This window comes from Phytophthora cinnamomi (genome assembly GCF_018691715.1).
Source record: "Phytophthora cinnamomi strain GKB4 chromosome Unknown Contig55, whole genome shotgun sequence".
Taxonomy (NCBI): Eukaryota; Oomycota; class Peronosporomycetes; order Peronosporales; family Peronosporaceae; genus Phytophthora; species Phytophthora cinnamomi.
In genome coordinates, this window is record NW_027150988.1 from 1,107,159 (window position 1) to 1,134,378 (window position 27,220).

The 27,220-nt window shown below is 56.4% G+C and overlaps 9 protein-coding genes across 10 annotated transcripts; 4 read left to right on the top strand and 5 right to left on the bottom strand.

The window, feature by feature from the left end:
* Window positions 1-324: 324 nt before the first annotated feature.
* IUM83_12888 (uncharacterized protein) lies at window positions 325-1,758 on the top strand (the record flags this gene model as incomplete). Its single annotated transcript, XM_067937533.1, has 1 exon — window positions 325-1,758. One exon carries the CDS (start codon window positions 325-327, stop codon window positions 1,756-1,758), a length of 1,434 nt encoding a protein of 477 aa, XP_067788051.1.
* Window positions 1,759-1,820: 62 nt separating this feature from the next.
* Window positions 1,821-4,121, bottom strand: IUM83_12889 (uncharacterized protein; the record flags this gene model as incomplete). Its single annotated transcript, XM_067937534.1, has 2 exons — window positions 1,821-2,539; window positions 3,041-4,121. 2 exons carry the CDS (start codon window positions 4,119-4,121, stop codon window positions 1,821-1,823), a joined length of 1,800 nt encoding a protein of 599 aa, XP_067788050.1.
* Window positions 4,122-4,501: 380 nt separating this feature from the next.
* Window positions 4,502-6,847, bottom strand: IUM83_12890 (uncharacterized protein; the record flags this gene model as incomplete). 2 transcript variants are annotated; one of them, XM_067937536.1, is made up of 2 exons in its annotated part: window positions 6,072-6,082; window positions 6,184-6,847. In XM_067937536.1, the coding sequence occupies 2 exons, from the start codon at window positions 6,845-6,847 to the stop codon at window positions 6,072-6,074; spliced, it is 675 nt and encodes a 224-aa protein (XP_067788148.1). The 2 variants fall into 2 exon arrangements, with proteins under 2 accessions (XP_067788149.1, XP_067788148.1); XM_067937535.1 differs by having other exon boundaries at window positions 4,502-6,847.
* Window positions 6,848-8,695: 1,848 nt separating this feature from the next.
* Window positions 8,696-9,978, bottom strand: IUM83_12891 (uncharacterized protein; the record flags this gene model as incomplete). Its single annotated transcript, XM_067937537.1, has 2 exons — window positions 8,696-8,887; window positions 8,956-9,978. 2 exons carry the CDS (start codon window positions 9,976-9,978, stop codon window positions 8,696-8,698), a joined length of 1,215 nt encoding a protein of 404 aa, XP_067788046.1.
* Window positions 9,979-10,455: 477 nt separating this feature from the next.
* IUM83_12892 (UDP-N-acetylglucosamine diphosphorylase 2) lies at window positions 10,456-11,280 on the bottom strand (the record flags this gene model as incomplete). Its single annotated transcript, XM_067937538.1, has 1 exon — window positions 10,456-11,280. One exon carries the CDS (start codon window positions 11,278-11,280, stop codon window positions 10,456-10,458), a length of 825 nt encoding a protein of 274 aa, XP_067788146.1.
* Window positions 11,281-13,665: 2,385 nt separating this feature from the next.
* On the bottom strand, window positions 13,666-16,077 carry IUM83_12893 (uncharacterized protein; the record flags this gene model as incomplete). The annotated part of the gene is made up of 2 exons (XM_067937539.1): window positions 13,666-14,777; window positions 14,928-16,077. 2 exons carry the CDS (start codon window positions 16,075-16,077, stop codon window positions 13,666-13,668), a joined length of 2,262 nt encoding a protein of 753 aa, XP_067788147.1.
* A 4,152-nt stretch (window positions 16,078-20,229) lies between these two features.
* IUM83_12894 (neurofilament heavy polypeptide-like) lies at window positions 20,230-20,712 on the top strand (the record flags this gene model as incomplete). The annotated part of the gene is made up of 1 exon (XM_067937540.1): window positions 20,230-20,712. The coding sequence occupies one exon, from the start codon at window positions 20,230-20,232 to the stop codon at window positions 20,710-20,712; it is 483 nt and encodes a 160-aa protein (XP_067788152.1).
* A 442-nt stretch (window positions 20,713-21,154) lies between these two features.
* IUM83_12895 (putative serine protease family S33) lies at window positions 21,155-22,945 on the top strand (the record flags this gene model as incomplete). The annotated part of the gene is made up of 1 exon (XM_067937541.1): window positions 21,155-22,945. One exon carries the CDS (start codon window positions 21,155-21,157, stop codon window positions 22,943-22,945), a length of 1,791 nt encoding a protein of 596 aa, XP_067788153.1.
* Window positions 22,946-25,404: 2,459 nt separating this feature from the next.
* Window positions 25,405-27,208, top strand: IUM83_12896 (lamin-like protein; the record flags this gene model as incomplete). The annotated part of the gene is made up of 4 exons (XM_067937542.1): window positions 25,405-25,464; window positions 25,576-25,736; window positions 25,809-27,117; window positions 27,194-27,208. The coding sequence occupies 4 exons, from the start codon at window positions 25,405-25,407 to the stop codon at window positions 27,206-27,208; spliced, it is 1,545 nt and encodes a 514-aa protein (XP_067788150.1).
* Between the last annotated feature and the right edge of the window lie 12 nt (window positions 27,209-27,220).

The window sequence follows — 27,220 nt, forward strand, 5'->3', positions numbered from 1 at the left end:
GTATACTGTATCCCAGTATAAAAACAATAAAAAAAAAAAAACTGCATACTTAGAAACATTTCTAAATCGCTGCGAAACATGTGACGAGGTCGCGGTATCCATTTCTATCGTCGTCCGATCGCGTGTCTCCATCACCGGCACATACAAACGCCAGGTCATTATCCCGGTGTTCAAGCCTGTGTACGAGTCGTGTTAGAAATCTCAGGCGGGGCACAGGGGCTCCAACCGTCCAAACGTCCAAACGTCCACTACCCCACCTCCTTGTCCATCAGCGATAGACTCTCCTGCTCTACCTGCTCTACCCGCTCTACCTGCTCTAGCTGCATGTGGCTCAACAGCCGCGACCTCTCCGCGGAGGACGACGGCGCCGCCACGCGCGACGGCGTGTGGGGCTTCGCGGCGTCCAGCCAGTCGGGCGCGTCGCACGGGGCCATCGGCGCCTCAGGCTCTCGCGCGCTCTGGAACCGCATGGAACCGGCCGAGGAGGAGCGCGAGGAGGAGGCCCTACCGTCCTACCTGTCGTACCTGCAGCCGGCGTTCCGTCCGGCGCCCACGACGCCCACCACCCTCGCCCCGAGCGCTCCAGCGCCGGCTGCTGCGTTCTACACGGCCAAACGCGGCGCTCCCGGACTCCCCACGCCCTCCGCGCCACTACCCCAGCCCGTGGCTATCCCCCCCGAGGTGGGGCAGGTCACACGCAAGAGCTCGGAGCTCGCCCAGGCCCTGGAGCACCTGGTCATTGGCTCGGTGCAGCGACACCTGGGAGACGCCACGCCCGACAAGGCCCAGGCGAGGTGCAGGTGCTCGTGCGACGCCCTGAGGGCGCAGATGGCCGACATGGCCGTGCAGGTGCAGGCGCTGCAGAATCAGGTGCTGGAATTGACCAAGCACGCCATCCCCACGGCCATCGAGGTCGGCAGGGTCACCGTCAAGGCCGGTGGTGGCAATTGGAGCGCCAACGCGCCGCCGTTCGTGCCCAAGCAGCAGCAGTTCAAGCAGCAGGTGCCGTCTCCTCCTCCTCCGCCGCCGCCCGCTGCGGCGGTGGACCAGGCCACGGCCACGGTCTTGAGTGACCGGATCTCGACGCTGGAAGGACGACAGAGCGCGTTCCAGTCGCAGCTGGCGCAGATTGCCAAGGTGTTGGGCATTCCGACCGGGAAGCCGGGCAAGCACAGCCCTGTGAAGCATTTGGTGCAGACGCTGCGCGACGAAGTGGACGCCAAGGTGCAGCAGGCGACCGCGGAGGCGCGCACGGACTTGACGGCGGAGATCAATGCCGCGTTGGCGGATATTGCAGCGGGGAAGCCCGTAGGAGAGTCACAGGAGGCGCTGTCTTCGAACGCAGTTCTGGCTGCGCTGGCGGGCGAGCACGAGGCGTCGCTGGCACGGTTAAGTGGATCATTTGGGGAGCTGCTGGCGGAGGAAGCGCGCCAGCGCGCGGCGCTCGAGTCGCGCGTGCGCTCTCAGTTGGCGCAGCAAGAGGAGTGGTTGCAGCAGCTGGAGGGGGCGTTTGGGTCGCCTCACGACCCGGAGCACGAGCAGGAGCCTCGTAGCAAAAATTCCACCGCACAGCGCAGCGTGGACATGAAGCTGGCACAGCTCGAACGCAAGTGCGACGAGAGCCGTGAACTGTGCAGGCGTCTATCGAGATTACTTCCCGAAGTAGCGAATTCAAGACTTCGGATGCGGCATGGAGAAGAAGAGGAGGACGAGGAAGACGCGCTGAGCTGGCCAGGGCACATGGTAGGCAGGGGATAGGTACGACTCGAGGAAATGACATTGTATTCTGCATTACTTGGACCGTGTCTGCGTTAGATTCTTCACGACGCTGAAGCTGCCTGCTGTTGAAGCTTCAGAGCCTTCATTCGTACAAGGCTGGACGCTGTGCGTGCGAGGTTTTGGAGGGTGGAGTACTGCGAGCGCGTGAGCTCGATTCGTGGCTTGCTGTCCAAGCAGCACAGTGTCCCAACTGCAACTTGTTCAGTGGAGGATTCAACTAGCGGTGCGGTGACGGGGAAGCCGATGTAGCTGCGGAGAGACATCATCTTGACAGAGTCGATTGCTTGAAGGCGCACATCGGCCTCGGGGTGGATCAAAACCAACGGGTCTTGGGACATTAGCTGGTGCTGGCACATGGTGTAGTCGCGTGGCACAGCAGCTCCCTTGAAATTCACATTGGTTGATGCCAGGACGTGTTCGTGACTCGCCCCCATGACTGAAATCATCGCGTTCGAGCAGCCCAAGGTTTTTACAGCTAGTTGGCAGATTAGCTCCAAGTCGCGGACATCTACTCGGCTGTCTGACGGAGTGTCTTGCGGCTCGGATGGTGCTAGTTGGTCAGCAAGCCGCAGTAAGCCGGACGCTTTCGCCGCTGATAGGCGACGACCTTCGTTATTTGGAATCGGACCACGCGGCACCGATTTCTCGGGATCGTCTGGCAAGTCCAACACGTAACTGCGGCGTTCAGCGTTGCCGAGTGTACAAGCTTCGAGCAGGGGGAACTTGCTTTCATCTCTCAAGAACTCGTCAACCTTTGCGACTGCGTCAGCATCAGCGTCGCATTTTTCCTCGAGATAAGCCATATCGTTATCGCCATCGTCATCGTCATTGTCGCTTTCATCGTTGCTCAAGCTTTGGTCCTGATCCAGCAGAGTCCGAACCACAGCAAAAACACTTGAACGCTCTGAAGTACCGGGTTGTGCTTGGTTTAGCGACTCTGACAAAAAGTCGACAAGAAGCGAAGCTGTGGTGCTTTCTGGTGGATCCTCAACAACTCGAGCTGGTCCATGGCTTCGATCGGTGGAGATTTCGGAGTAATCGCATGCGTCGACACTAGCTTGGCATCGTCTACAGACAATAATGCCAGCTACGCGTCCTGACAGACTTTCCATCCGTTCGGGAGCCCAGCAGTCGATGCAAACGAGATATCCGCACAAGTAACAGCGCCTAGTGTCCGTCTTCAACGCCGACAAACTTCGATTTGAAATGGCCGAGGCTGCTGCTGACAGCGAAAGCTTCACCGGTGATAAGCTTCGCGTACAGCATGGGCAACGTGGGTTGGAGACTTCGATGGCGTCAACGTCGGCAGGAATCTGGAAGCCAAACCGACGGTGACGCACAAGCTCCGGAAGCTGTGTCACTCCTCGAGCGATAGCTTCAAGCCTCCGCGTCTGCGCCTTGATCTCCGCACTACGATCTAACGCTGGTGAACTTGGACTTTCACTAGTACTAGACGACTGACTCGACGTGCTCCGATCTCTCTCAGACGACTCCGTCGAGAACTTGGCGTTGTAAACAACGCGAAGTCCTTTGCCGCATGGATCCAGATCGACCAGAAATGCTGCAGTGAGGTCGTGCAGCTGATCCACACGAGTTGGTGCCCCCGCCATTCGTCCCGGAGTCAACTCGTAGCGCCCCAGCGAGTTTTGCGAGATCGTGAACCCGTCCCGTTCGCTTTTGCGTTGAAAGAAGTCGGCATGGCACCACTGTTCGTTGGGACTGAACAGTGCCGAGTGTGCAAAGCTACTCGTCTTGACCACGAGGTGTTCGCTAAGGTCGCCGTCTCCACTTGCATCTTCACTGCAGGGAACGACCCGCTCGACTGATCCACACAAAAAGCGCTTGTCGTACAATGCTGTCATGGCAGCCTTGTGTTCAGCTTCAGTTCGTGGACACAAAATGCCGACGATCTCTTCAATGCAGGCGTCAATGCGGCCGGCGCACAACACCTCGGGTGCTGTGTCGATCCTGCTTTTGAACGTGGCCTCGAAGGTCCCTGCTTTGGAGTCTTGGCGACGGAAAACCACGAACCGATTGGCACCTTCAACGCGCTTCCAGGGTCCGCCGACATTCGGTCCGGCAGCCAACTTCTTGAAGTCAACGCGGTCATGAGCCTCTCGAGCCTTCCTCAATACCTCTGCATCTGAAAGAGGTTTGCTGGAACTTCGTCCGCGGTCGGCGTCGTCCGAAGCTTCACTTGGTTGCGTCGCTGTCGAAAGTGTCGAGCTGGACTCACCACCCTCGGAGATGTCACTGCGTTGAGCACTCGAGCTTGGCCACGGGTAGCTGGTACGCCTCCTCCCGACCTGCTCCAGCATTCCGCGCACCATCGACATGTTCATGACGCGTGAGGTCTTGCTTGACGCCCACACCTACGGAAAGAGGAGTAAGCGTTTGTGCCTCGCTGTCGTCGGAAGTGCTCGGTAGGTATGCGGCGACTTCGGTAGTGTGGGGACCCTTTAACTCGGCTTCGACTCGGGCCAGCGGATTCCAGTGTGTGAGCTTGACGGACAGCTATACAGGATCTCCAGCGACTCTTTCGATCGAGATGCAGACGGCGCTGATGCGTTACATGTACGGAAAACCATCCAGCACCACGCAGGACTAGCAAGTCGCGCTGGACTTGATGCGAATGGATGTGTATTCATAGGAAGCGATGTGGTGCCAATGCTAGCCGCTTCTGGATGTGGATCTGGAAGCAGCAGCTGAGTCATGCATGCGGCTATGGATGTGCCTGTCCTAGCTGTTGTTGAAGTTGTCGGCCTTTGAGCTGGAGGAGCCTGGACGCGGTGTCGGTGAGCCGCTTCATGGTGGCGTACTGCGAGCGCGTGAGCTCGGCGCGAGCAGTGGAGTCGATGCAGCACAATGTGCCCACAGACACCTCCGCCTCGGAGTATCCGTTGTTGTTGTCGAGCACGGGCACCGTGACCGGGAACCCCACGTAGTAGCGGATCGATAACGCCTTGACGGCGATGATCTCGTGGAAGCGGACATCTGCCTCCGGATGGGTCACCACCAAGGGCTTAGTAGTCATGATAGTGTGCTGGCAGATACCTTGTTCTCGCGGGACAGCAGCGTGGTGGAAACCGGGGTTCGTCGCCGCCAAAACGTGGTTGTGCACGAGTCCCATGACTGTCACAAACGCGTCGCTACATCCCGTAGCGCGTATGGCGAGCTGGCACAGTAGATCGAGGTCACGGACGTCGCACGCATTATCAAATGACATCCCAGGCTCAAAATCCAACGGTGCGAGCTGATAGGCGAGCAGCAGCAAACCTTTATCGTTTGCCACCTTGAGACGGATATCGTCGTGACTGGGGATCACACTGGACGGCACCATAGTCTCCGGGTCGTCCGGGAGATCGATGACATATTCTCGCCGCTCAGCACTGGCCAACACGCAGGATTCGAGCTCTGGTAGTTGGTTTTGGTCACTCAAGAAACGCTCGAGATCCTCCACAGTAACGTTGTCGCTTTCAGGCTCGTTGTAAAGCCCTTCTTCGTAATTGGCGTCGCACTCGAAGTCGCTATCATCGCTTTCATCGTCGGTGGATTCGCTCTGTCGGAGGAGCATCCGAACGACTGAGAGCACCGCAGCTCGGTCAGCCCCTCCGGCCGGCGCATTCATCAACGAAGCTGCAAGGAAGTCGGTGAGGAGTGAAGCTGAAGAACCATTGGGCTCGTCGTCGACAACCTTCACCGGTCCACGGTGGTTGCTGGTGTCGTCGAAAATGCACGCCTCTGAATAATCGCACGCTTTTACTGCGACGTGGCACCGAGTGCAGACAACAATGCCGGCTACACGGCCAACGGTGCTCTCCATGTACTCTGCTCTCCAGCAGTCGATGCATACGAAATATCCGCACAGATAGCACCGCCTCGTGTCCATCTTGAGGGATCGAAGACTTCGCTTCGCAATAGCTGAGGCCGCCATTGACAGTGACATCTTGACTGGAGCCAAGCTGTGCGTACAGCATGGACAGCGAGTGTTGGCCACTTGAACAGTGTCGGAATCAACAGGAACTTGCATGCCAAACCGGCGCCGTCGGATGAGCTCGGGAAGTTTTGTCACGCCGTGAGCCAACGATAGTAGACGACGAAGCTGCGCTTTGGGGTCCGTGGACTCATTATCACTAGCATTGGTCGAAGTTGAGGACAACACACTCAAGCCAGAGCTCCGTCGTCGGCTACCGGTTCGACTGGACATGCTTCTGTCGCTACTTGTGGTGGAGACCTCGATATCCTTGGCGGGTTTCTCGAACCACGCGTTGTAGACGACTCGCAGGCCTTTTCTATTCGGGAGCTGATCAACCAGATACGCCGCATTGAGTCCGTGAAGTTGGTCGACTCGAGCATTGTTCCCTACCACTCGCCCTGGAGTTGGCTCGAGAGGATGCAATGCACGCTGGGAAATGGTGAAGCCGTCTCTCTCCTTCTTTCGCTGGAAGAAGTCGGAAAAGCACCACTGCTCGTTACGTGAAAACAAGTTTGTGCGCATGAAGCTGTTGGTCTTCACGTTGAGCTGTTCACTGGCGTAGTTATTCGAGTCTTCGTCCTGGTTATTCGGCTTCTCGTTCGAACACGGTACGTCGCGATCGAGGGATCCGAAGATGAAGCTTTTCTTGTGCAGCCCTTGCATCGTGTTAGCGAGATCGGCTTCTGAATTGGATCGAAGAACGCTAGCCACTTCCTCTAGGCTTGCATCAAGTCGGCCAGCACACATGACTTCAAGTCCAGGGATGCGATTACCATTCGTCTCAGCGCTAGATGGTCGTTTGAAGACCACAAACCGGTCGGCAGCTTCCACGCGGTGCCAGGGCCCTCCCCGTTCTGGACCAGCCGCAAGTGCTGTGAAGTCCACGTTCATGTGAGCACCTCGAGCTCGCTCGAGCATTTCGGCGTCGGACAGAGGTTTGTAGTTGGAGTCAAGATCGAACTCGTCACTCTGCACGGTGGAGAAGGAAGGCGCGGAGTTGAGATCGCTCGCGCTGTATTGCGACCCGCTCCATCCTCGATGACGACGCTTGCTCGCATCCTCCAGCATGCTGCGCATTTTGGCCAGGCTCATGGATGGGAGATAGATAGTGTTGAGTCAGATCGATCGAAAGACGAGGTTGTCGAATGGGGACGGGGATGTATGCCGTTCGTTGCTCGTTCGGTACTGAGCTGCTGTAAGAAGAGCGCTCGGTGATGAAATGGGACTGTGGGGGCAACATGCGCGAGAGTGGCCAGTACAAGAAGAAGTTTCGCTAACGAAACGAGGCAGCTCGACTGCCATTTATATTCAAGAGGGTGACGCGAGCTTCCCTTCCCCGCCACGCAGTTTTCGTCCAGCACCAGAGTCCAGAGGTGCCGTTCACTGGTCTGAACAGTGTTGAAGTGGTGCAGGAGGAAAGACAGTCGTTTGAAATCGCAATGCAGCAATTGAGTCAAGACTCCGTAACTGTGGCGGAGATCGTCAGCAAAAACACGCGCGTGCGGGGCGATTAAGGACGAGTGTCTGCAAGCGTGTAAGGACGAATGTCCTACGCCCCTGAAAGTGCAAAGGGATCAGTGAAAGTACCAGCGAGCCACCATCCAAAGCACTCGATCCTGTGCTACTGGTCTTCGTTTCTCGAAAATGGAAATGCTCATATGTATTAGGTGCTGGTTCCGATCCGTACTGGCTGTTGGTGTCTTCCATTTGTTGGGGTGGCCGGAGTACCTGGTACCTGACGTCAAAAGCAAGGAATGAATTCACGAACACGTTGCGAATGTTGGTTTTAACCCGGAATTGCAATGAATTCCAAGGACATCCCAAGGACATCGCCATTCAACTCTGTAACGATAAGAATGTGTATTAGTTAAGCGCTGGAGTTTCACAACATCCGATCAATCTACAGGAAGGTGCTGCTGCTGTTGTAGCATTTGGCGGCCTTTTCGCTGCAAGAAGCACGTGGCTGTGCTGGCGAGGCGCTCCATCGTGCCATACTGCATTCGAGTAATCTCGGCTCGAGGCTTCGAGTCGAGACAGCAGAACATACCAACGGTGGCTTCTTCATCTCCAGATTTACCACCATCAACTGGGACTTTGAGCGGGAATCCCAAGTAAAAGCGAATGCTGAGCTGGTTGGTAGTGCTGAGTTTGTGAAAGCGCACGTCGGCTTCATGGTGGATGGCCATGAACGGATACGGAGACATCAGAGCGTGCTGGCAAGTCGTGTGTTCTCGAGGAACAACTGTACCAGCGAGGAGAGGGCGGTTTTCAGCCAGGAAGTGTTCGTGCTTGGCGCACATAATCGCCACGAACGAGTACTCGCAGTCCAGTGTCTTCGTAGCTAGTTGACACAGCAAGTTCAGGTCATGGGTGTCAGGTTTCGGCTGCCAGAGCTCTGGACGAGGAGTATCGGGTGCAAGGCGGTCAGCTAGTTCTAGCAGTCCGGAGGTTTTTGCAGCAGCAATCCGATCAGCCTCGTTGTGCGGAACTGGAAAGTTGGGCACGTCAACCATGGGGTCCTCGGGAAGGTCCAACGGGTAGCTCCGTTGGTCCGAGTTCCCTAGTCTGCATGCTGCCAAAGCTGGCATCTGCTGCTCATCTTGAAGAATCTTCCCGACCTTGTTCACGGCTTCTTCAGCGCCCAATTCCTTGAAACGGGGCAGATCCTGCTCACATTCAGTGTTGTTGCTGTCGTCAACATGGCCAAAAGTCTCAGGGTCTTGCTGTCGCAGTAGTGCCCGAATCACAGCTATCACCGCAGCATGCTCAGCACTACCTGCGCTTGAATTCAAGAGAGAAGTTGACAGGAAGTCTACCAGTAGGGGAGCGGTCGAACTATTGTTCGAGTCCTCGACAACACGAGGTGGTCCTCGATGCTTTTCACGCTCGGACGCCGTCCCAGCAAACACCTCGGAGTACTCACAAGCTTGGACGTTCGCGTTACAACGGGTGCACACGACAATCGAAGCCACGCGGCCATGAACACTCTCCATTTGCTCGGCGCGCCAACAATCGATGCAGACGAGATATCCGCACAGATAGCAGCACCTGGTGTCCATTTTCAGTGATGCCATACTCCTGTTTGCGATGGCCGAAGCTGCCTTCACTAGCGACAGTTTGACAGGCGCCAAACTGTGAGTGCAGCAAGGACAACGTGAGTTCGAGCCACGTGCTGTGCTGGTAGCTGCGGGTATTTGCACCCCAAAGCGACGACGGCGAATGAGTTCGGGTAGGTTGGTGACACCGTTCGCAATGGCCAGCAAACGGCGCATCTGAGCCTTGTGCTTGTTGGCGTCTCGATACTCGAGCGATTTCGAGTGCAACAAGGAGCCCGGACTCGAGTTTGAGCTTGAGTCGGAGCTTTGACGTCGCCTGAGCACATCGACGACACTTTGAGGGCTGCAGCGAGCCCGATCCGCTCTCTGTTCTTGGTCAAACCAAGCGTGAAGCACTACGCGCAAACCCTTTCGGTTCGGGAGTTTATCGACGAGGTACGAGGCGTTCATCCCGTGGAGTTGGTCGACGCGAGCATTCTCGCCTGTAATTCGACCTGGGACAGACTCCGATGGAAGCAATGCACGCTTGGATATGGTGAAGCCGTCGCGCTCTTTCTTGCGCTGGAAGTAGTCGAAGTAGCACCACTGCTCGTTGCGTCCAAGCATCGTCGTCCGTGCGAAGCTCTTAGTCTTGACAGTGAGCTGCTCTCCACTATTCGAATCGTCTTGTGTTTGGTTGCTTCTCGGGTATTGGCAGCAATACACTTCGCGTTCGTACGAGCCGAAGATGAAGCTCTTGGCGTACAACGCCGTCATGGAGGCGTTGTGTTCCACCTCAGAGCTGGAACGCAAGATGCTGGCCACCTCCTCAATACTAGCGTCGAGGCGACCGGCACAAAGCACATCAAGATCGTTTTGGTTGTCATTGTTGCTTTCCACAACTTCTCGTCGGAAGACGACAAAGCGGTCGACGGTATCCACGCGCCTCCATGGCCCATTGGCCTCCGGACCCGCCGAAAGCGAAGTAAAATCCTCTCGGTTGTGCGCAGCTCGTGCCCTCTCAAGCATTTCTTCGTCCGACAGCGTCACAGGTGTTAGCTTTGACTCTGGCTGGGCGTCTTCGTCGCTTTGTTGCGTTGACAGCGATGGAGTCCAGCTCGACGCGTCGTCCGATGAACCAGACCCGCCCCACCCTTGTCGCCGACGTCTTCCAGCCTCTTCAAACATACTGCGCACTCGTGACAAATTCATAACAGCGTGTCTCGCTCTCAACCTCCAGATTTTGGACTGATGAATTCGTTGCGGGACTGCTGCCGCAAGGGGACCAAGGCGTCCCCTTCACGTGCGCCTGTCGACGGTAACAGACCGGATCCGTTGGCTTACAAAGTGGTTTCGAGGACAAATTCAGGTCGGAGACATCCGAACACCTGAGTCAGCGAAAAAAATTGGGCTGGAAGTGCATATCCTAGTTTGGGTCTCTTCCACACGAGCGATTGCGACGCGATTCACCGCTTCCAACAGTCCAACTCGACTCATTCCCACAATTCCCGACAGCTAGGTAGGTATCGTTTGAGTTCGGTTCTGGTTACAAGTTTCCGCCGCGCCCCAATAAGCTTGCGTAGTGCTGGTTGGTACCGTAGACTTTTGGATACGTGTGCTGGAGCCGATAGATGTCGTCACGCTCTGGTTATCATTGGTCTACTGCTAGATTTGACGACATTTTTGCAGCAAGAAGTGCGTGGCTGCACTCGCGAGAAGCTTCATCGTGGCGTATTGTGTGCGGGTGACCTCGGCTCGAGGCTTCGTGTCGATGCAGCAAAGCGTCCCCACCGTCATCTCTTCGCCACCAGGTCTGCCGTCCGTAACTCGCAATGTTAGCGGGAAGCCCACGTAGAAGCGAATTCCGAATTGCACGGTCGCTTTTGTCTTGTGCAAGCGCACATCGGCTTCAGGGTGAGTTACTACGAACGGTTCGGGGGCCATAATCGCGTGCTGGCAGGTCGTGTGCTCTCGTGGCATAACTGCGCCGGCGATACCCGGTTGGTTTCCAGCCAGGAAATGTTCGTGCTTGGCGCACATAATCGCCACAAACGAGTATGCGCAGTCCATCGTCTTCGCAGCCAATTGACACAATAACTCCAATTCGTGGGTATCAGGCTTCGGTTCGGATAGGTCGGTGGATGGAATCTCAGGTGCGAGAAGGTTGGCAAGCCGCAGCAAGCCTGCAGCTTTCGCGGCTGCGATCCGATTGACCTCATTGTGCGGAATCGGAGAACGCGGAACCTCGTTGTGGGAGTTGTCAGGAAGATCTAAACGGTAGTTGCGCTGCTCAGCATTTCCGAGCTTGCACGCGCTCAGAGATGGTAACTTGTTCTTGTCGGTCAGAACTCCCTCAAGCTTCTTCACAGTCTCGGTATCACCAAGAAGTTCGAACCGCGGTACATTTCGCTGGAATTCGGTGTCGATATCACCTTCACCTTCATCTTCATGTTCTTCATTTAGGCGAAGAAGTGTGCGAATTACATCCATCGTGGCCGTATGCTCTGCGCTTTCTGTTGTCTCCGTCGAGAGAGAATCGTTCAAAGCCTCTATCAACAACGGTATTGTAGGCTCATTGTTCGAGTCCTCAACAACTCGAGGAGGGCCACGATAGTTTTCGTGCTGAGCAGCAAACACCTCCGAGTATTCACAGGCTTGGACGTTTGCGTGGCATCGAGTGCACACGGCAATTGCAGTGATTCGACCGGCTGAGCTCTCCATGTGCTCGGCCGTCCAGCAATTGGCGCAGACGAGATATCCGCACAGGTAGCATCTTCTCGTGGCAATTTTCAGGTTCGCTAAGCTTCGATTTGCGATGGCTGAAGCTGCTATTGACAGCGAGAGCTTCATGGGCGCTAAACTGTGAGTGCAGCACGGGCAGCGCGTGTTGTGCGATCGAATAGCACTGAGGTTAGCGGGTACTTGCAGACCAAAGCGTCGACGCCGCACAATTTTCGGTAGGTGTGTTACCCCACGAGCCATGGCCAGCAGTCGACGCATTTGCGCTTTGTGTTTGTTCAAGTCTTGACGATTCATCTTGGACCTGGATTCTGAGCTCGAGCTCGTATTTGAGCGATGACAACTGTTACTCGAGGTGCTTCGACTGCTACCACTAGACTGGTCGTCTTCGTCTTCGGATGGTTCAAACCACGCATGGAACACAACGCGGAGGCCTTTTCGATCGGGGAGTTTATCCACGAGGTATGAGGCGTTTAACCCGTGGAGTTGATCAACGTTAGCGTTTTTCACGGTAATTCTTCCTGAAATTGGCTCACTCGCAGGTAAGGCACGCTTTGTGATCGTGAAGCCATCACGCTCTTCCTTGCGGCGAAAGTAATCAAAGTAGCACCACTGCTCGTTGTGCCCCAACAGCGTCGTGCGCGCAAAGCTCTTGGTCTTGACAACGAGGTGCTCACGACCATCGTCGACATCTTCTTCGTCGTTTGTTTGGCCGTTGGTGCAAGGTATTTCCCGCTCGTACGACCCAAAGATGAAGCTCTTCGAGTACAACGCCGCCATTGCAGAGTTGAGTTCGCCTTCGGAGTTCGACCGAAGAATGCTGTCCACCTCTTCCAGGCTTGCATCCAAGCGCCCAGCACACAACACTTCCAGACCATTGCATTTGGCACCAACATTGTTATCTTCTGCTACTTCTCGTCGGAAGACAACGAAGCGATCGGCGGCTTCTACGCGCGACCAAGGACCGTTTGCTTCTGGGCCGGCCGCCAACGATGTGAAGTTTTCACGTATGTAGGCGGCTCGAGCTCGCTCCAGCATCTCTTCGTCTGAAAGTGCCGCACATGGTGCTTGTTGAAAAGATTCACCGTTTTGTCGCACTGACATCGGCGGCGTCGCACGGAGAACTTGGCTCGTATCGCCGGACGGTGAAATACCCCAACCTTGTCGACGCTGGCGCCCCGCTTCCTCCAGCATGCTACGAACTCGTGACAGGTTCATGGCGAACGTCCGAGCAAAGTGGAGGTATATTGAGCGAGGTGCGTGACCAAAAAATTGTGACTGGCATGCCGGCGGCGTTCAATTCAGCCAGGATATCCCTGCGCCTGTCGCCGACAATAATGCAGCCTTCCGGCGGCTGCCTGCCCGATTCAGGCCAGTGGCTTCCACACACATAATATGGCAAGAACCCTCCGCGTACTATGCACAACTTTCCACTATCGCGAGGTTGCTGGACTCTACCGCACGTCATGGCGCCAAGAGCTCAGACGTTATGGAGCCCAGACCCTCAGTCGTCCAGCTTGGGCCTGTGTAAGCGAATCGATGCCATTTGACGTTGGGTTATGTCTTGCTTGGCTAGAGCGCGGACGTGAATTGAAGACAACTAGCTAAAACTCCGCGTGGCTAGAGTTTACTCTTGGGCTACAGTAGATTTGGTGTATGGGCGAGTGGCACTGAGAAGAACCCACGTTTGTTGGTTGTTACCGTGGTGGCTTTCGACCAGCATCGAATGCATTCCGCAGTACCTGTCCAGCTACTTCAACGTCCAGCCATACGTTCAATTGGTATTGTTGGGTTCGAAAGGTGTTAAAGCGGAGAGAGAAAAGGTCAAGCTTTTGCACTGTCGACGATGATAAGTCAAGCTGAGCGAAAAATCGGGGAGCTCAGTCACTGAGCTCCACTGAGCCTCATTGTTTGTACGACGTATGCGTTGCGGCACTCTCAACATCCTAGAATCGTGACCCAAGATATCGTTAGTTTGGGCGGCCGTCACCTTCATTCCCTTCGATCCTGGAAGAAAGCGTGTAGTGCGGCTGAACAAAATGGTAGTTTGATCGCCAGAACTGTGATAGTATTTTGCTTCGCTTGTTAGAACTTAGTATATCGAGTCAAACGCAATGTACATATCTTCGTTTGTGCCTAGTGGTGTAGCTGTTGTTGCTGCATTTGACGGCCTTTTTGCAACAAGAAATGCGTAGCTGTGCTGGCAAGACGAGTCATGGTCGCGTATTGCAAGCGCGTGATCTCGGCGCGAGGTTTCGAGTCGATACAGCACAGCATCCCCACCGTCACCTCTCCATCGCCGGGTTTGCCGCCAACTATCGGCAGTTTGAGAGGGAACCCCAAGTAAAATCGAATGGGAACGGCGGAGATGGCACCTTGCTTGTGAAAACGTACGTCGGCTTCCTGGTGCGTGGCCATGAAAGGATAAGGAGACATTAGCGCGTGCTGGCATGAGGTTTGCTCTCGAGGGACGGCAGCACCGACAAAACCTGGATCCGTCCCAAACATAACGTGCTCGTGCTTCGCGCACATGACCGTCACGAACGAATAAGCGCAGCCCAGAGTCTTCACAGCCAAATGACACAGCAATTCCAAGTCGTGGACATCAGACAAGTAGCCTTTCAATTCAGAGACCTCCGTGGGGGGCGTTTCTGGCGCAAAAAGGTTGGCAAGTTCCAGCAATCCCGAAGATTTAATGCTTGCGATTCGCTCAACTTCGTTGCTTGGAATCGGGGAACGAGGGACGTCGGCCGTGGGGTCTGCAGGTAGATCCAAAAGGTAGCTGCGTTGTTGTGCGTTTCCAAGTTTGCACGCTTCCGGTGTCGGGAATAGCTGGTCGTCGCTCAACATATCTCCGATCTTTTTCACTGCTTCAGTCTCGTTGAAGACCTTGAAGCGGGGAGCATTTCGCTCGTATTCGTTGTTGTCGCTGTCTTCTAGCTCGCTGTCTTCGTCAGAATCTTCTTCATTTTGGCGAAGTAGAGTACGGATTACTGCCATCACGGCAGCGTGTTCAGAGCTCCCTGCGGTGGCGTTCAAGAGAGAAGCAGTCAAAAAGTCGATCAACAACGACACGGTTGGAGTGTTATTCGAGTCTTCGACAACGCGAGGCGGCCCACGGTGTTTTTCACGCTCGGCGGCAGTGCCAGCAAACACTTCCGCGTATTCACAGGCTTGGACGTTCGCTTGACACCGAACGCACACCACAATCGCAGCTACTCGGCCAGCCACACTCTCCATATGCTCGGCTGACCAACAATTAACGCAGACGAGATATCCACACAAGTAGCAACGCCTCGTGTCCACCTTGAGTGGGGCCAAGCTTCTGCTTGTAAACGCCGAGGCCGCCTTCGCCAGCGTTGATTTAACAAGAGACAAACTGTGAGTGCAGCACGGACAACGCGAGTTCAAGGCGTGCACAGCGCCCAAATCAGCGGGTATTTGCACGCCAAAGCGACGACGGCGGATGAGGTCTGGGAGATTCATCACTCCATGGGCCATCGCCAGTAGGCGACGCATGTGTGCCTTGTGTTTGTTCATATCTCCGTAGTCGAACGACTTCGAGCGCAAGCCACTCCCGGGGCTGGACGCACTTCGACTAATGCCACGAGATTTCCCCGCTTCGGGTGAGTCGAACCACGCGTGAAATACCACGCGCAGTCCCTTTCGATTCGGAAGTTTGTCCACCAAGTACGAAGCGTTCAGGCCGTGAAGTTGATCAACATGGGCGTTCTCCCCAACAATTCGCCCTGGCGTTGATTCTAGTGGAGGCAGTGCGCGCTTGCAGATCGTGAAGCCGTCGCGCTCTTTCTTGCGCAGGAAGTAGTCGAAGTAGCACCATTGCTCGTTTCGCCCCAACAATGTCGTGCGTGCGAAACTCTTGGTCTTAACCGCGAGTTGCTCCCCGCTATCGTCATCGGCCACGTTATCCAATTGGTTATCTTTCGGATCTCGATCTCGACAGCACGACACCTCCCGCTCGTATGACCCGAAGATGAAGCTCTTTGCATACAACGCCGCCATGGAGGCGTTGTGCTCGATCTCCGAGCTCGATCGGAGGATGTTGGCCACCTCCTCGATACTAGCATCAAGCCGACCTGCACACATCACTTCAAGATCATTGGAGTGGCTATGACCCGTGACGGATCGCCGGAAGACGACGAAGCGGTCGCCGCCTTCGACTCGTGTCCAGGGTCCGTTCGCTTCGGGGCCGGCCGACAGACTCGCGAAATCCTCGCGGTTGTGAGCGGCTCGAGCTCGATCCAGCATCGCTTGATCCGACAGTCCCGCGGCAGCTCTCAGAGCTTCCTGCTGGATGTCGTCGTCGCTCTGCTGCGTCGAAATCGATGGGGTCGGGCTCGAGCCGAGCCTCGACAGGTTGGACGCATTGTCCGATCCGCCCCACGACCCACCCCACCCTTGGCGGCGTCGACGTCCAGCCTCCTCGAACATGGTGCGCACTCTGGACAAATTCATGGCCGGCAGGTTGAAGAGTGTCACGCGGTGTTGTGCGTCGGATTCACAACTGCCGTTGTTGTTGCCCCCCATCCGGTCGTGGCCGAGAGCTGTCAACGGTCCGGTGAAGGAGGGTCGAACGTGCGTGATATCAGAATCCGCCTGTCGCCTCGGTGACTAGCCTCCGGAACGACTGTCCTCGTAGCCCCCGTGCGGCAAATTCGGGCCGGAGCTGCCCAGGCGATGGAAACCGTGCGAAGGATAATGCAAAGTCAAGGTGAGCGCCATCAAGAGAATTCATCACTTGCCAGAGGCCTGCGAGTCACAACATGGGGAGCTCCATAACGTGGTCAAGCGGGCGCTGGACTTCTCACAACGCGATTCGCCTCAGAAGCGCTCAGGCCCAGGCCTACGGGCGCGAACGAAGCTCTGCGTGTGGTTCCCAGTACGGACCAAGCGTAGTAGTCTATCGACCGCAAAACTATTGTATTATTCCGAGAACCAAGTTAACCTTCGCTGCCTTCGTCCCCTTCCGAGCGATCGACCGATCCTGGCTCAATGGTCTCGATGCGAGTGTGACAACGCGTGCACGCGACGATGGAGGCCACTCGCCCAGCTCCCGTCTCCATTTGAGCAACGAACCAGCACGATCCGCAGACGAGATACCCGCAGAGGTAGCACCGCTTCTTCTTGAGCCTCTTCCAGTCCGACAAGACCGTCGCCAACGTCAGCTTCACGGTGGAGAGACTACACGTGCAGCATGGACAACGGGCGTTATCGGTTTGAAGAGCGTTTTGGTCACCCGGTGCCTGGATGCTGAATCGGTGGCGACGCACGCACTCCGGGAGTTGCGCGATGCCGTATGCAAGTGCTAGAAGACGCCGTGCCCGGGCCTTCGCCTCGCTACGATAATATCCCGCTGAAGCATTCGTAGTCGAGTCGGAGAAAGACCGACGTCTACCACCACGCCTCGAACTGCTTTGGCTCGGTTGTCCAGCGTCAAACCAAGAGTGGAAGACAACGCGGAGACCCTGTCGCTCAGGCAGTTGCTCGACGACGTATGAAGCGGCGAGACCATGCAGTTGGTGTACTCGAGCATGCGCTCCAACGACGCGTCCAGGTGTGGATTCATCCGCTCCAAGCGCACGCTGCGAGATGGTAAAGCCGTCTCGCCCGGGATTCCGCTGGAAGAAGTCGATGTAGCACCATTGCTCATTATGAGCAAATAGCGCGGTGTGAATGAAGCTACTCGTCTTCACTGCAAGCTGTTCTCCCTCCACGACTACGGTCTCTGTCGCCCCATAGCGAAGAGGTCTGGTACAAGGTACTTTTCGCTCGATGGACCCGAAGATGAAGCTCTTCTCGTACAATCCCTTCATCGCCGCGTTGTGGTCTGCCTCCGTGTCCGGGCGCAGGATTCGAGCGACTTCATCAAGGCTGGCGTTGAGACGACCGGTGCACAACACCTCCAAGCGAGCGCGCTCTATGGTGTGAGGTGCTGTTGCTGCTGAAGTCACAGCGCGCTGGCGTTGGAAAACGGAGAATCGATCGACTGTCTGCACGTACTGCCATTGATCACCTTGCTCAGGACCCGCTAAGAGCACACTAAAGTCAGTATTAGCATGCGTGCTTCGAGCTCGTCGCAGTAGTTCTGCTTCAGATGGAAGTGTACCAGCGCTTGTGAAAGTGCTGCCTCGTTGCTCAAAGGTTAGCTGGGTCGTTGAAAATCGGCTGAAGTTCGTATCGGAGGCCGTGACCGACGATGCAGAGCTGCCGTCGTCACCGTCGTCGGCGTTATTCATCGTCAGTGCAATGGGCTGTGACCTGCCCCACACCCAAAAGGCACGGGGACCTCTGTCGTCTCGCGCTGTGCGCATTGTGGTTAACAATGTCAGGGCGATGATCCTGCTCGCGCAAGCGAGGTTTTTGAGTTGTGGCGTAAAGAAGCCGAGTCACTCGCGAGCGTTAAATCGAAAACTTGAGCTAATGGACCGTACTGGCGAGATAAGGTCCGCCCTTCGATCCTGGCGTGGCTGGTACGAGGACAGTCCTCCAGGATGTAGTGCTAGAGAGAAGCAGCAAATTTCGCCTTCACATCGCTCTGCGCTCTGTAAGCAGATCATTAAGTGCAGCTCCTGAAGCTCAAAGATGTTCTCGTAGCGTTGGTGTGCTCGCTGGGCCAGAATGGCTCGGTAAACACTCTTACTACACGTTTCTGGCGCAGTTCGTGCCTCCAGATTCGAGGCAGAACGCGAGTGAATGGGGCCAGCTTGAACCGAACGGTGGTGCCGCACGCGTCAAGTGGAGGGGTCTGCTGGCCAGATGATTAGTGAATGAGCCTACAATCTAACACTGCCGTTCGTCGGCGAACACGCGTGCTATTCTTCTTCCCAAAACCTGCACCACATCGAGGGTTCACTGCACTCTCTTCCGGTACAGCGGAAGGTTCGTGGAGCCCACAGCTTCTCTACACCAATGTGGGGACTGTGCTGTGTGCGCGACCAGCTCCAAACCTGCCACACCGTATTCCAAATACGCGTTAGTAGCGCGCTGCCACACGATGTGCTAGCATTGCGCGGTCAACGAGACGGTGGAATCAGGTTCGTTCGCTCGAACGGCGTGAATGGTATTGCCCCTACAAGCGATATGCAGTGCCCGGACCGAACCTGGCGCTGGAGACTCACCAGACTGCCAGTGGAGACTCTCCACTGCACTGCAAGTTGCAGTGCAGGACGCGTGCCACGCCGCGTTGAAGCAGGTTGAAGCCCGGCAGCTGCTAGCAACAACGACTGGCGAAGATCGTGTCCCTTCGCGGAACATGGATACCCCTTACAAAATAGATCCACCGATTTGAACGAGGTATGTGTTCTTAAGTTGCTAATTTGAGTCATCTCAACCGCGTCGAAGATTAGCGACTGTGTAACCACTACACAGGTAAAAGGAGCCGCGGGGGACGTTTCCGTATATCGCTCCCTGCTTGGTATCCTCGTATCATCGAGTGGTATGACGTTACCTCGGCGTAGCTCATCCCTGTAGCGCATTGCAGTGAGGGCATGGCTCGAGATGCCTCCCGTACAGAGCGCAGGCTGGTCCAAATCTCCATCGTTGAGGTGTTGGCTGTCCCAGACTCAGGCGCTGCCAGAGCTCGCATCTCCGCTTGGGCACGACGGTCCGATCCCCATCGCAAGTGGCTGCGCTTTCTCCTGCAGGAAGGCGCACCCGCCTTGAGTCACCATGGCCGAAGCTCGTCAGTAATCGCTGTCCATATCTCAGGGGATCATCCCCGCGAGCCGCACGCTTCGCTTCAACTCGCCGAAGTGGTCCCTTCCCTTCCAGTGCAGCCTGCAACGACAAATGGCGCAGCAATGGCGGCGCAATTGCTGTCCGAGGCGAAATGCTCGGCCCGATCGCGAGCTGCGTGTGTCATTGTTCACCGCAGGCGGATCACGCGTCTCTCGCCACCGCCAGAACCATCATGAGGCGGACCATGCTCGAGCGCGGGGCCCAGCCTCTGGCCGGCCGGCTGTTGCCCGCCGTGCGGCTCTGCGCTCTACCGACATGTCGTCGCCTTGTGCGGGGCCGTGGAGGCGATATACGGCCACCATACTCGTCACATTTGGGCTCAATGCATCTCGCGTCACGACCGCCGGCCTCCAATCTGCTGCAGCAGCACTTGCAGTGCATACATGTAGACTTCACCCTTGTCTGTACATGCACTTGTATAATTGAGAAACCCTTGCGCAGTGAGTCCGAGCTCGGCCCAAGCAGACGTTGGTGCCGATTGCGATCGACACCGAGAGGCGGAACTCGCGTCACAGCAATGGCGAGTTAGCAAACGAGCCACGCGCCGCGGCAGCGACTAACGGCCAGTCAATGCGGCGGCGCGAGCCAACGTCGAGCTGCAGAGACCTGGCGCTTTCAGCAGGCCGACAGCACCGCGGCGGCGACGCGGCCGAGATCACCGCGGAAAGCGACATAGTCGCCCCGTTGAAATCACGACGTGACGAGCGGCATTGTCAGGCGTGGTGCGCGCGAGTCTCCGTGGTGCAGTGCTCGCAGCCGCGAGAACATCGCGAGGATGAGACGGCGAGGGAAGGCGGCCACACACACAGACGAGCCCCGGGCTTGTCCCTCGCGACTTTACGCTCCGTTGTCGCCCCCCGTCCATCGTGAGGCATTCGCGAATCTGCACGCTCGGACGCAAGTCGAGACTTCATCTACCCACCACCCCAAGTACTATTAACCATGGGCTGCGCTCAATCCACCACTGCTAAGGACCCGGCTGAGACCACGCCCGCTGAGGCCACGCCCGAGGTCGCCGCCGTCACGACGGAGACCAAGGCCGAGGAGACGCCCGCCACCGAGGAGGCCGCCAAGGAGGAGGTCGCCGCTGAGGAGGAGAAGCCCGCTGAGGCTGCCACTGAGGAGCCCGCCAAGACGGAGGAGGCTCCTGCTGCCGAGGAGCCCAAGGCCGAGGAGCCAACGGCCGAGGAGCCCAAGGTTGAGGAGCCCAAGGCCGAGGAGGCTGCCGAGGAGGAGCCCAAGGCTGAGGAGGCTGCTGAGGAGCCTAAGGCTGAGGAGCCCAAGGTTGAGGAGGCTGCCAAGGAGGAGGAGCCCAAGGTCGAGGAGCCCGCCAAGGAAGTGGAGCCCAAGGCCGAGGAAGTCGCCAAGGTGGAGGAGCCCAAGCAGGAGGAGACGGAGAAGAAGGAGGAGGCCGCCTCCGCTTAAGTTACAGACGTCGCTGCTGCGTTGCCCGCTCGAGACGACCCACGAGAGCGTGCGGGCACCTCCCTATTTTGCCAATAAACTCTGTATTCCTGCACTGCCATAGTCCAGCACTCGCCCACTCCTGCATCCATTCCCCCACGCCACCTCTACAGACAAGATAGACGCCTGCGAACAGCTGCACACGTTGAAGAGAATCTCTGTTTGTGCCACTGCAACCCATGCATGCATGTAGCAAAAAACTGTAGCCATTACTCAAAACTCCTCGTCCACCCCATCCCCTTGTTCACTCACTTCTGCATATCCCCACACACCTCTATAAGTTATAGACTATAACCTCCTAACTCTTCCACGGGTAAACACTTTCGAGGCGTATGACGTCAGCTTCTCGTGCCCCATCGTGTGCATTCCGGCATTGTCGTCACCTCGCCTCGACCTCAACGCCATGGCGACCCGTGGCCGCGTGAACTCGGCGCTGCGCGCGCAGCACATGCCGGCGCACCTGCGCCACCTCGAGGGCAAGTTCAAGAACGCTCGCGGCCAGAGCCTGTCGTACCTGGCGCTGTTCCCGCCGGCCTCCACGCCGCTGCGCGCCGTCGTGCTGTACCTGCACGGCATCGGCGACCACAGCCGCCGCTACTTCCACCTGTACGAGCGGCTCTGCGCCGCCGGCTTCGGCGTGCTGGCCTACGACCTGCTGAGCCACGGCGCCAGCGACTCGGACCGGCACGGGCTGCGTGCGCACAGCGCGCACTTCCAGTACTTCGTGGACGACACGAACGAGTTCGTCACGCTGGCCAAGACGCAGCTGTACCCGCAGCTGGCGCTCAACGGCGGCGATGAGCCCAAGCTCGTGCTGTCTGGCATGTCGTACGGCACGCTGGTGAGCCTGCACACCATTCTCAGCGGCAAGCACAGCTTCAGCGGCGTGGTGCTGGTGGCCCCGGCTCTGCTGGTGGAGATGACCACGACGCTCAGGGTCCAGGCGGTGTTCGCCCGCCCGTTGAGTAAACTCCTCCCCAAGGCTAGAATTGTGCCGGGGGTCAACGAAGACTTCTTGTGTAGAGATCAGGGCTACTTGACTGACTTTAGGGCCGACCCGCTGACGGTCTCGGAGCCCGTGACGGCGAGAATGGGCGCCGAGACGCTCAAGGCCATGAGGGCGCTGGAGGCGGACAAGCGCGTGGAGGACAAGGACAGCGCGCTGTGCAAGCTGCCCATGCTGATGATGATGGGGTCGAACGATAAGGTCACGAGTCTGGAGCTGGCCAAGGTGTTCTACGACAGACTCGCTGCACAGGACAAGGAGTTTAAGATCTTTGAGGACTACTTCCACGCGCTGTTTGATGACCCGGAGTCCGAGGCGGTGTTCGTGTTCCTGGACAACTGGCTCAAGAAGCGCTTCCCGGTCCCGGAGGGAGCGGAGACAGTTGACAAGATTGAGGAGGGCGACGAGGCCAACGCTGAGAGTGCAGAGGAAAGTGCTAAGGAGGAGAAGAAGGTCGAGGCGGTTGTGAAGGAGGAGGTGAAGGCTGAGGCTGCTGCGAAGGAGGAAACGAAGGTGGAGACTATTGCTACCGAGGTCGAGACTGTTGTGACGGAAGATGTCAAGGTTGAAGCTGCCGTGGCGGAGACTGTTGCGAGTGAGGAGACTAAGGTTGCAGCCGTTGTGACGGAAGAAAAGGAGGTCGAGGCTGTCGTTGTGGAGGAGGCTAAGGTAGAATCCGTTGCGTCTGTTGTGGCTGAAGAGACTAAGGTCGAAACTGTTGAGAAGGAAGAGAAGGAATCCGAGGCTGTTGTGAAGGAAGATGCTGAGGTGGCTGTGCCAGAGGTTGAGACTATTAAGAGTGAGACGGTCGAGGAAGGTGCTAAGGAGGAGATTAAGGCTGGAACTGTTGTGGAGAACGCTGAGATCGAGAATGCCGCCACGGAGGACGCTAAGGTCGAGGTTGTTGCTACAGCCACGATTGAAGCTGCTGACCTACCAAAGGCTGAACCTGTCGTGACGAAAGACAAGGAGGTCGAGGTGGCAGTGCCGGAGGAGAAGCAGGTTGAGGCTACTACTGAAGTTGCTGTGAACGAGGAGACCAAGGCTGAGGTCGTTGAGGCTAGCGGCGAGACCTCGGTGGCCGAGGAAGTGAAGGCTGAAGCTATCAAGTCCTCTGTGACCGAGCAAACCAAGATCGAGACGGATGGCAAAGATACGCCAGCGAAGGACGAGCCAGCAGCAGCGTAGGCGAACGACAGCACGGACGCAACCAAAGTTGAGGCTGCAGAGAGCGGCGACAACACCACGAAGGTTGACGAGACGCTAGCGCTCTGATGTGAGCAAAGCGAGGCTCCGAAGGCTGAAGCTACTGAGAGCACTAACGCTGCCAAGGAGGAGGCACAGGCTTAGTTAGACACTTACGTACCCGTCAGCATTGATACTTACACGATAAATGCAACTCCAAATTGCATAGCGTAAATGGAATGAGGCTAGTGGTTGAGTTGAGTAAGGTACGCCATGGCGGCTAAATGAATTCTTATCGGGTGAAGCTTTACTATTGTGGATCTCACGCTTCATCACATTATTTCCAGAAATCATGAAAGGTACTTCTTGCCGATCCGGCATATCCTGATTGCATTCATACAATCTCTTTTGAGGGAATTACATCGAGTCTGAATTGTGCCTCGGCTGCTCTTGGACGCTTGCTTGGGTCCGTAGAAGCACACGCGTTGCCCAGTGCTAGCATCAACTGAAGGCCTGCTTCTGAAAACTTGATACTAATTGTCTCCATGGCCACTCTTGTAGAAGGGTGGCATCCGTCATCTGCGCCGCATACGATTGCTGCATCTCCTGTTTGATCTGATCATGCGGATGTGCGTGGGAATCAAGCTCAGACAACACCACTCCGAACGAGAAATATCTGCTTTGTCATCGTATTTCTCGCCCGTCATCACCTCAGGTGCCATCCACAATGACGTTCCAACGCCAGCAGTCATCGTTCTGTTGAGTCGTTATCGCGAAATCCCAAAATCAGTCAACTTGGCTTCGTGCATTTCGTTCAGCAAAATGCTGCGAGACTTTAGGTCACGGTGAATCACCGGAGGTTTCAATGAATGCAAATATGAGCCACATGCAGCGCGATGGTCACTTTCTCGCGATCAAATCCCGCCGAACAGCCTTCTTTTTGGTAAGTGTTTAGCAGCGTTCGCAGGTCTCCACCGTCCATAAACTCCTGCACCACGCACAGATCAGAAAGCGAGTCCCAAGCAATGCCGATGAAAGCGACGATACGTGGGTGGCCCATAGTAGCGGTCAGCTTGGCTTCAGCAAGAAATTCATTCACAAGCTTCATGTCTCGACGTGTGCTTGGAAGCAGCATTTTGACTGCGACTAGCTCGTGAATCCTAAAGCATGACTACGATGCAAGCAGCAATAATCCCAGCAATAGCTGACGTGCCAATCCCCCCACCATAAGTTTGTCAATGATTACCGTGCTTGAGCTCGTGGTAGCAGATGCTGGCGTCGCTGTTGCTGAGTAGTTCTCCGCGAGCCATCGAGATACCCAACCACTCCCTTCAACCGTGGTCATTTTAGCCTCTGGCATACCTCGAGGTAGATGCAAAATTGATGTCGAGGCGCACGGAATCATCTGAGACTCATATCCACCATTTTGCGAGGCGGAAGGGCATTCTCCGTATGCTACCTCGTCCTCAAAGGGTGCTGTGGGAATTGCAAGCATAGTAAATTTCACACCGGAAGTGCTATCCATCCAAGCGTGTACGGAAGTGAAACCGTGTCTGGGGATCCACCAGTAGACCATATCGCCGTGTGAGTTGAGGAGCTGTCTTCAAAGTCCTCAATGAGGCATCTTGTCGACGAGATTATCTGGTCACCGTTGAAGTAGAGGTTTCTGCAACTCGTTGTGTTGTCGAGTTGGGTGCAGTTATTCCATACGCAGCCAGCTCCCTCAAAGTCGCTGGTCGGGATAGCGATATCTGCCGTGGAGTGCGTGCTGTCGGTGAAAATCTGAAGCGGCTCGCCATCGATCGAGAAGCCAAACCCGGAAACCCACAACAGCGCACGTTGGGCAATCCCATCAAGGATGTCTCAGTCAATTTGAAGCGTAGCAAGCCGACCCTCAATCGCGCTTGGCACTTCGGTGAGGTTGAGCTGTCTGGCTGAATCCCCAGCGAGCTCTCGGTAGTACAGCTGCTGTGCCAGGTCGGAGTCGGTGCCATCGAACACGAACGGGTCGTTGCTGGGCACCGCCGCATCTAAGTTAGGTAGGAGCTCGCATTCGAAGACACCGAAGCCAAAAGTCGGCTCATTGGCAGCAAAGCGAATGCAAATCTTGCTCACCAGAGGAGGAGAAAGCCGAAGTGGGCAGTCGATCGTGCCAAAAACAACACCAACCGACTTGAAACCCCTTCAAGTTGAAGTGGGGCTTATTACATCACCCGATTGGTCATATTTATAGCGAGTAAGCGTTTCTTATTTACTTCTGTACACCACACCGAATTTACATTTACAGCGAATAAGCATCCGATATATAAACAGCTGCTGCTATCATCTCATTTGTGTGCGCCACACCATTCATCCATACAAACGCCAAGTGAGCCCATTCCCATCCGCCAGTTTGAAAGTCTCCGCGTCCTTTTTGGCGCGGCACTCCACTCCGACTTGGCGCCTGCATTCCCGCGCCCACCATGCCGACGGAGCTGTCCCCGATCAAGTCCAAGAGGATGGAGGAGAAGGCCTCGCTCCAGGTGCGTGCAGCGCCGCCGCTCGCGCGTCGATTGGAGCTCTGTGAGCCGAGAACGGTCGACTGACGCACGTGTGCTTTTACTCGTGGTTTTACCACGTTTAAACTCATGTAGAAACTCAACTCGCGGCTCGAGATGTACGTGCTGGGCGTGAACGAGCTGGAAGGTGCCAAGCACGCCGCCGAGCGCGAGCTGGAGACTATCAAACAGCGCATGCAGCAGGACCTGGACAGCGTGCGCGCTCGCCTGACCAAGGAGCTGGAGGAGACCCGCAAGTAAGATCGGGTTTAAACGCTTTTTAATGCGTGGTGAAATGGTTTTAATCATGCTTTTATGCTTTAATGCAGGAAACTCGACGACGAGATGGACCAGAACGCGCGCCTGCAGACGCTCGAGCAGGAGCAGCACAAGGAGCTGGTGAAGCTGCGTGCGCAGCAGGTGGAGCTCGGAGAGGTCAAGGTGCTGGTGGAGACGCTCCGGGTGCAGCTGGACAGGGAGAAGGCCAATGCCGACTCGGCCAAGGAGACGCTCTCGGAGCAGACCACACAGCTGAACGTGGCCAGGCGCCGCGTGAAGGATCTGGAGCGCGAGGTGCGCGGCCATGTGGCGGCGCTCGGTGACGCCACGCAGGAGCTGCAGGAGCTGCGGAAGAAGAGCGCGGACTTTGACTTGACCCGAGACGCAGAGCTGTCGAAGCTACGGCGGGAGTGGACGGCCAAGCACTTGGACGCTCAGGCGCAGTGGAAGAAGGAGGCGGAGGACAGGCTGCTCTCGATGGAGATGGAGGTCCGCAACCACTTCGAGACCGTGTCCGGCAGCTTGCAGGGCCAGCTGGACGATGTGAGAGCGGAGTTGGACAGCACCAAGAAGGAGCTCGACCGCACGGCGAACGATTATGAGGAGAGTTTGAAGGCGAGACAGTCGCTTACGGAGAAGGTGGCGCAGCTGGAGCGCGAGTACCGGGAAGTGCGGTCGAAGTCGACCAAGGACCGCAAGGCCTATGAGGAGACGCTGGAGAGATTCCGATCGTCGAAGGTGGCGAAGGAACGGGAGTTTAATGAGCTGATGGACGTGAAAATTGCGCTCGACGCCGAGATTATGAAGTACCGCCGTATTTTGGACCGCGAGGAAAGCCGTGTAGCCGTATCGACGCCCAACACAAAGGGCCGCAAGCGGAAGAGCGAGAATACTAACGGATCTTCTGCCAAGCGGCCGAAGCGCGCGCTTGCGGCGGAGTCAGTAGTATCATCTTCGTCCTCTGCAGTGCAGATTGCAGCCTTGGACTTGGCAAAGGATCGGATTGTGCTGAAGAACAGTAGCAGCGACAAAGTTCCGCTCGGAGGATGGGAAGTACGTGGACAGATGGATCAGACTTTCCGTTTCCCGCCGACGTATTTGATGCGGCCACAGTCTACGCTAACTGTGCATTCCAACAAGAGAAACAAGAACGCGAAGCATGAACGGAAAAAGGGCGAGGATTCTTTCCTGGCCAACAAGTTTTCGCTGAACCCCAAGGGTGACTGTGTCATCCTGATAACGTCTGATGGTATTCCGGTGAGCATGAAGAGTGAAGGCCTTCCCGACGACGAAGTTCGCGCAATTGAGGCGGAATTCCGAGCAGATTTCATGGACGACGAGGCTCCTCCTTCCGGAAACGTAAGTCCCGCTTGAGGAGTATGACATGCTACTGAACGTTTGACTTACCGACATGTTATGTCTTGTTTTGGAATAGTGCGGCATGATGTAGAGCAAGCAAAGA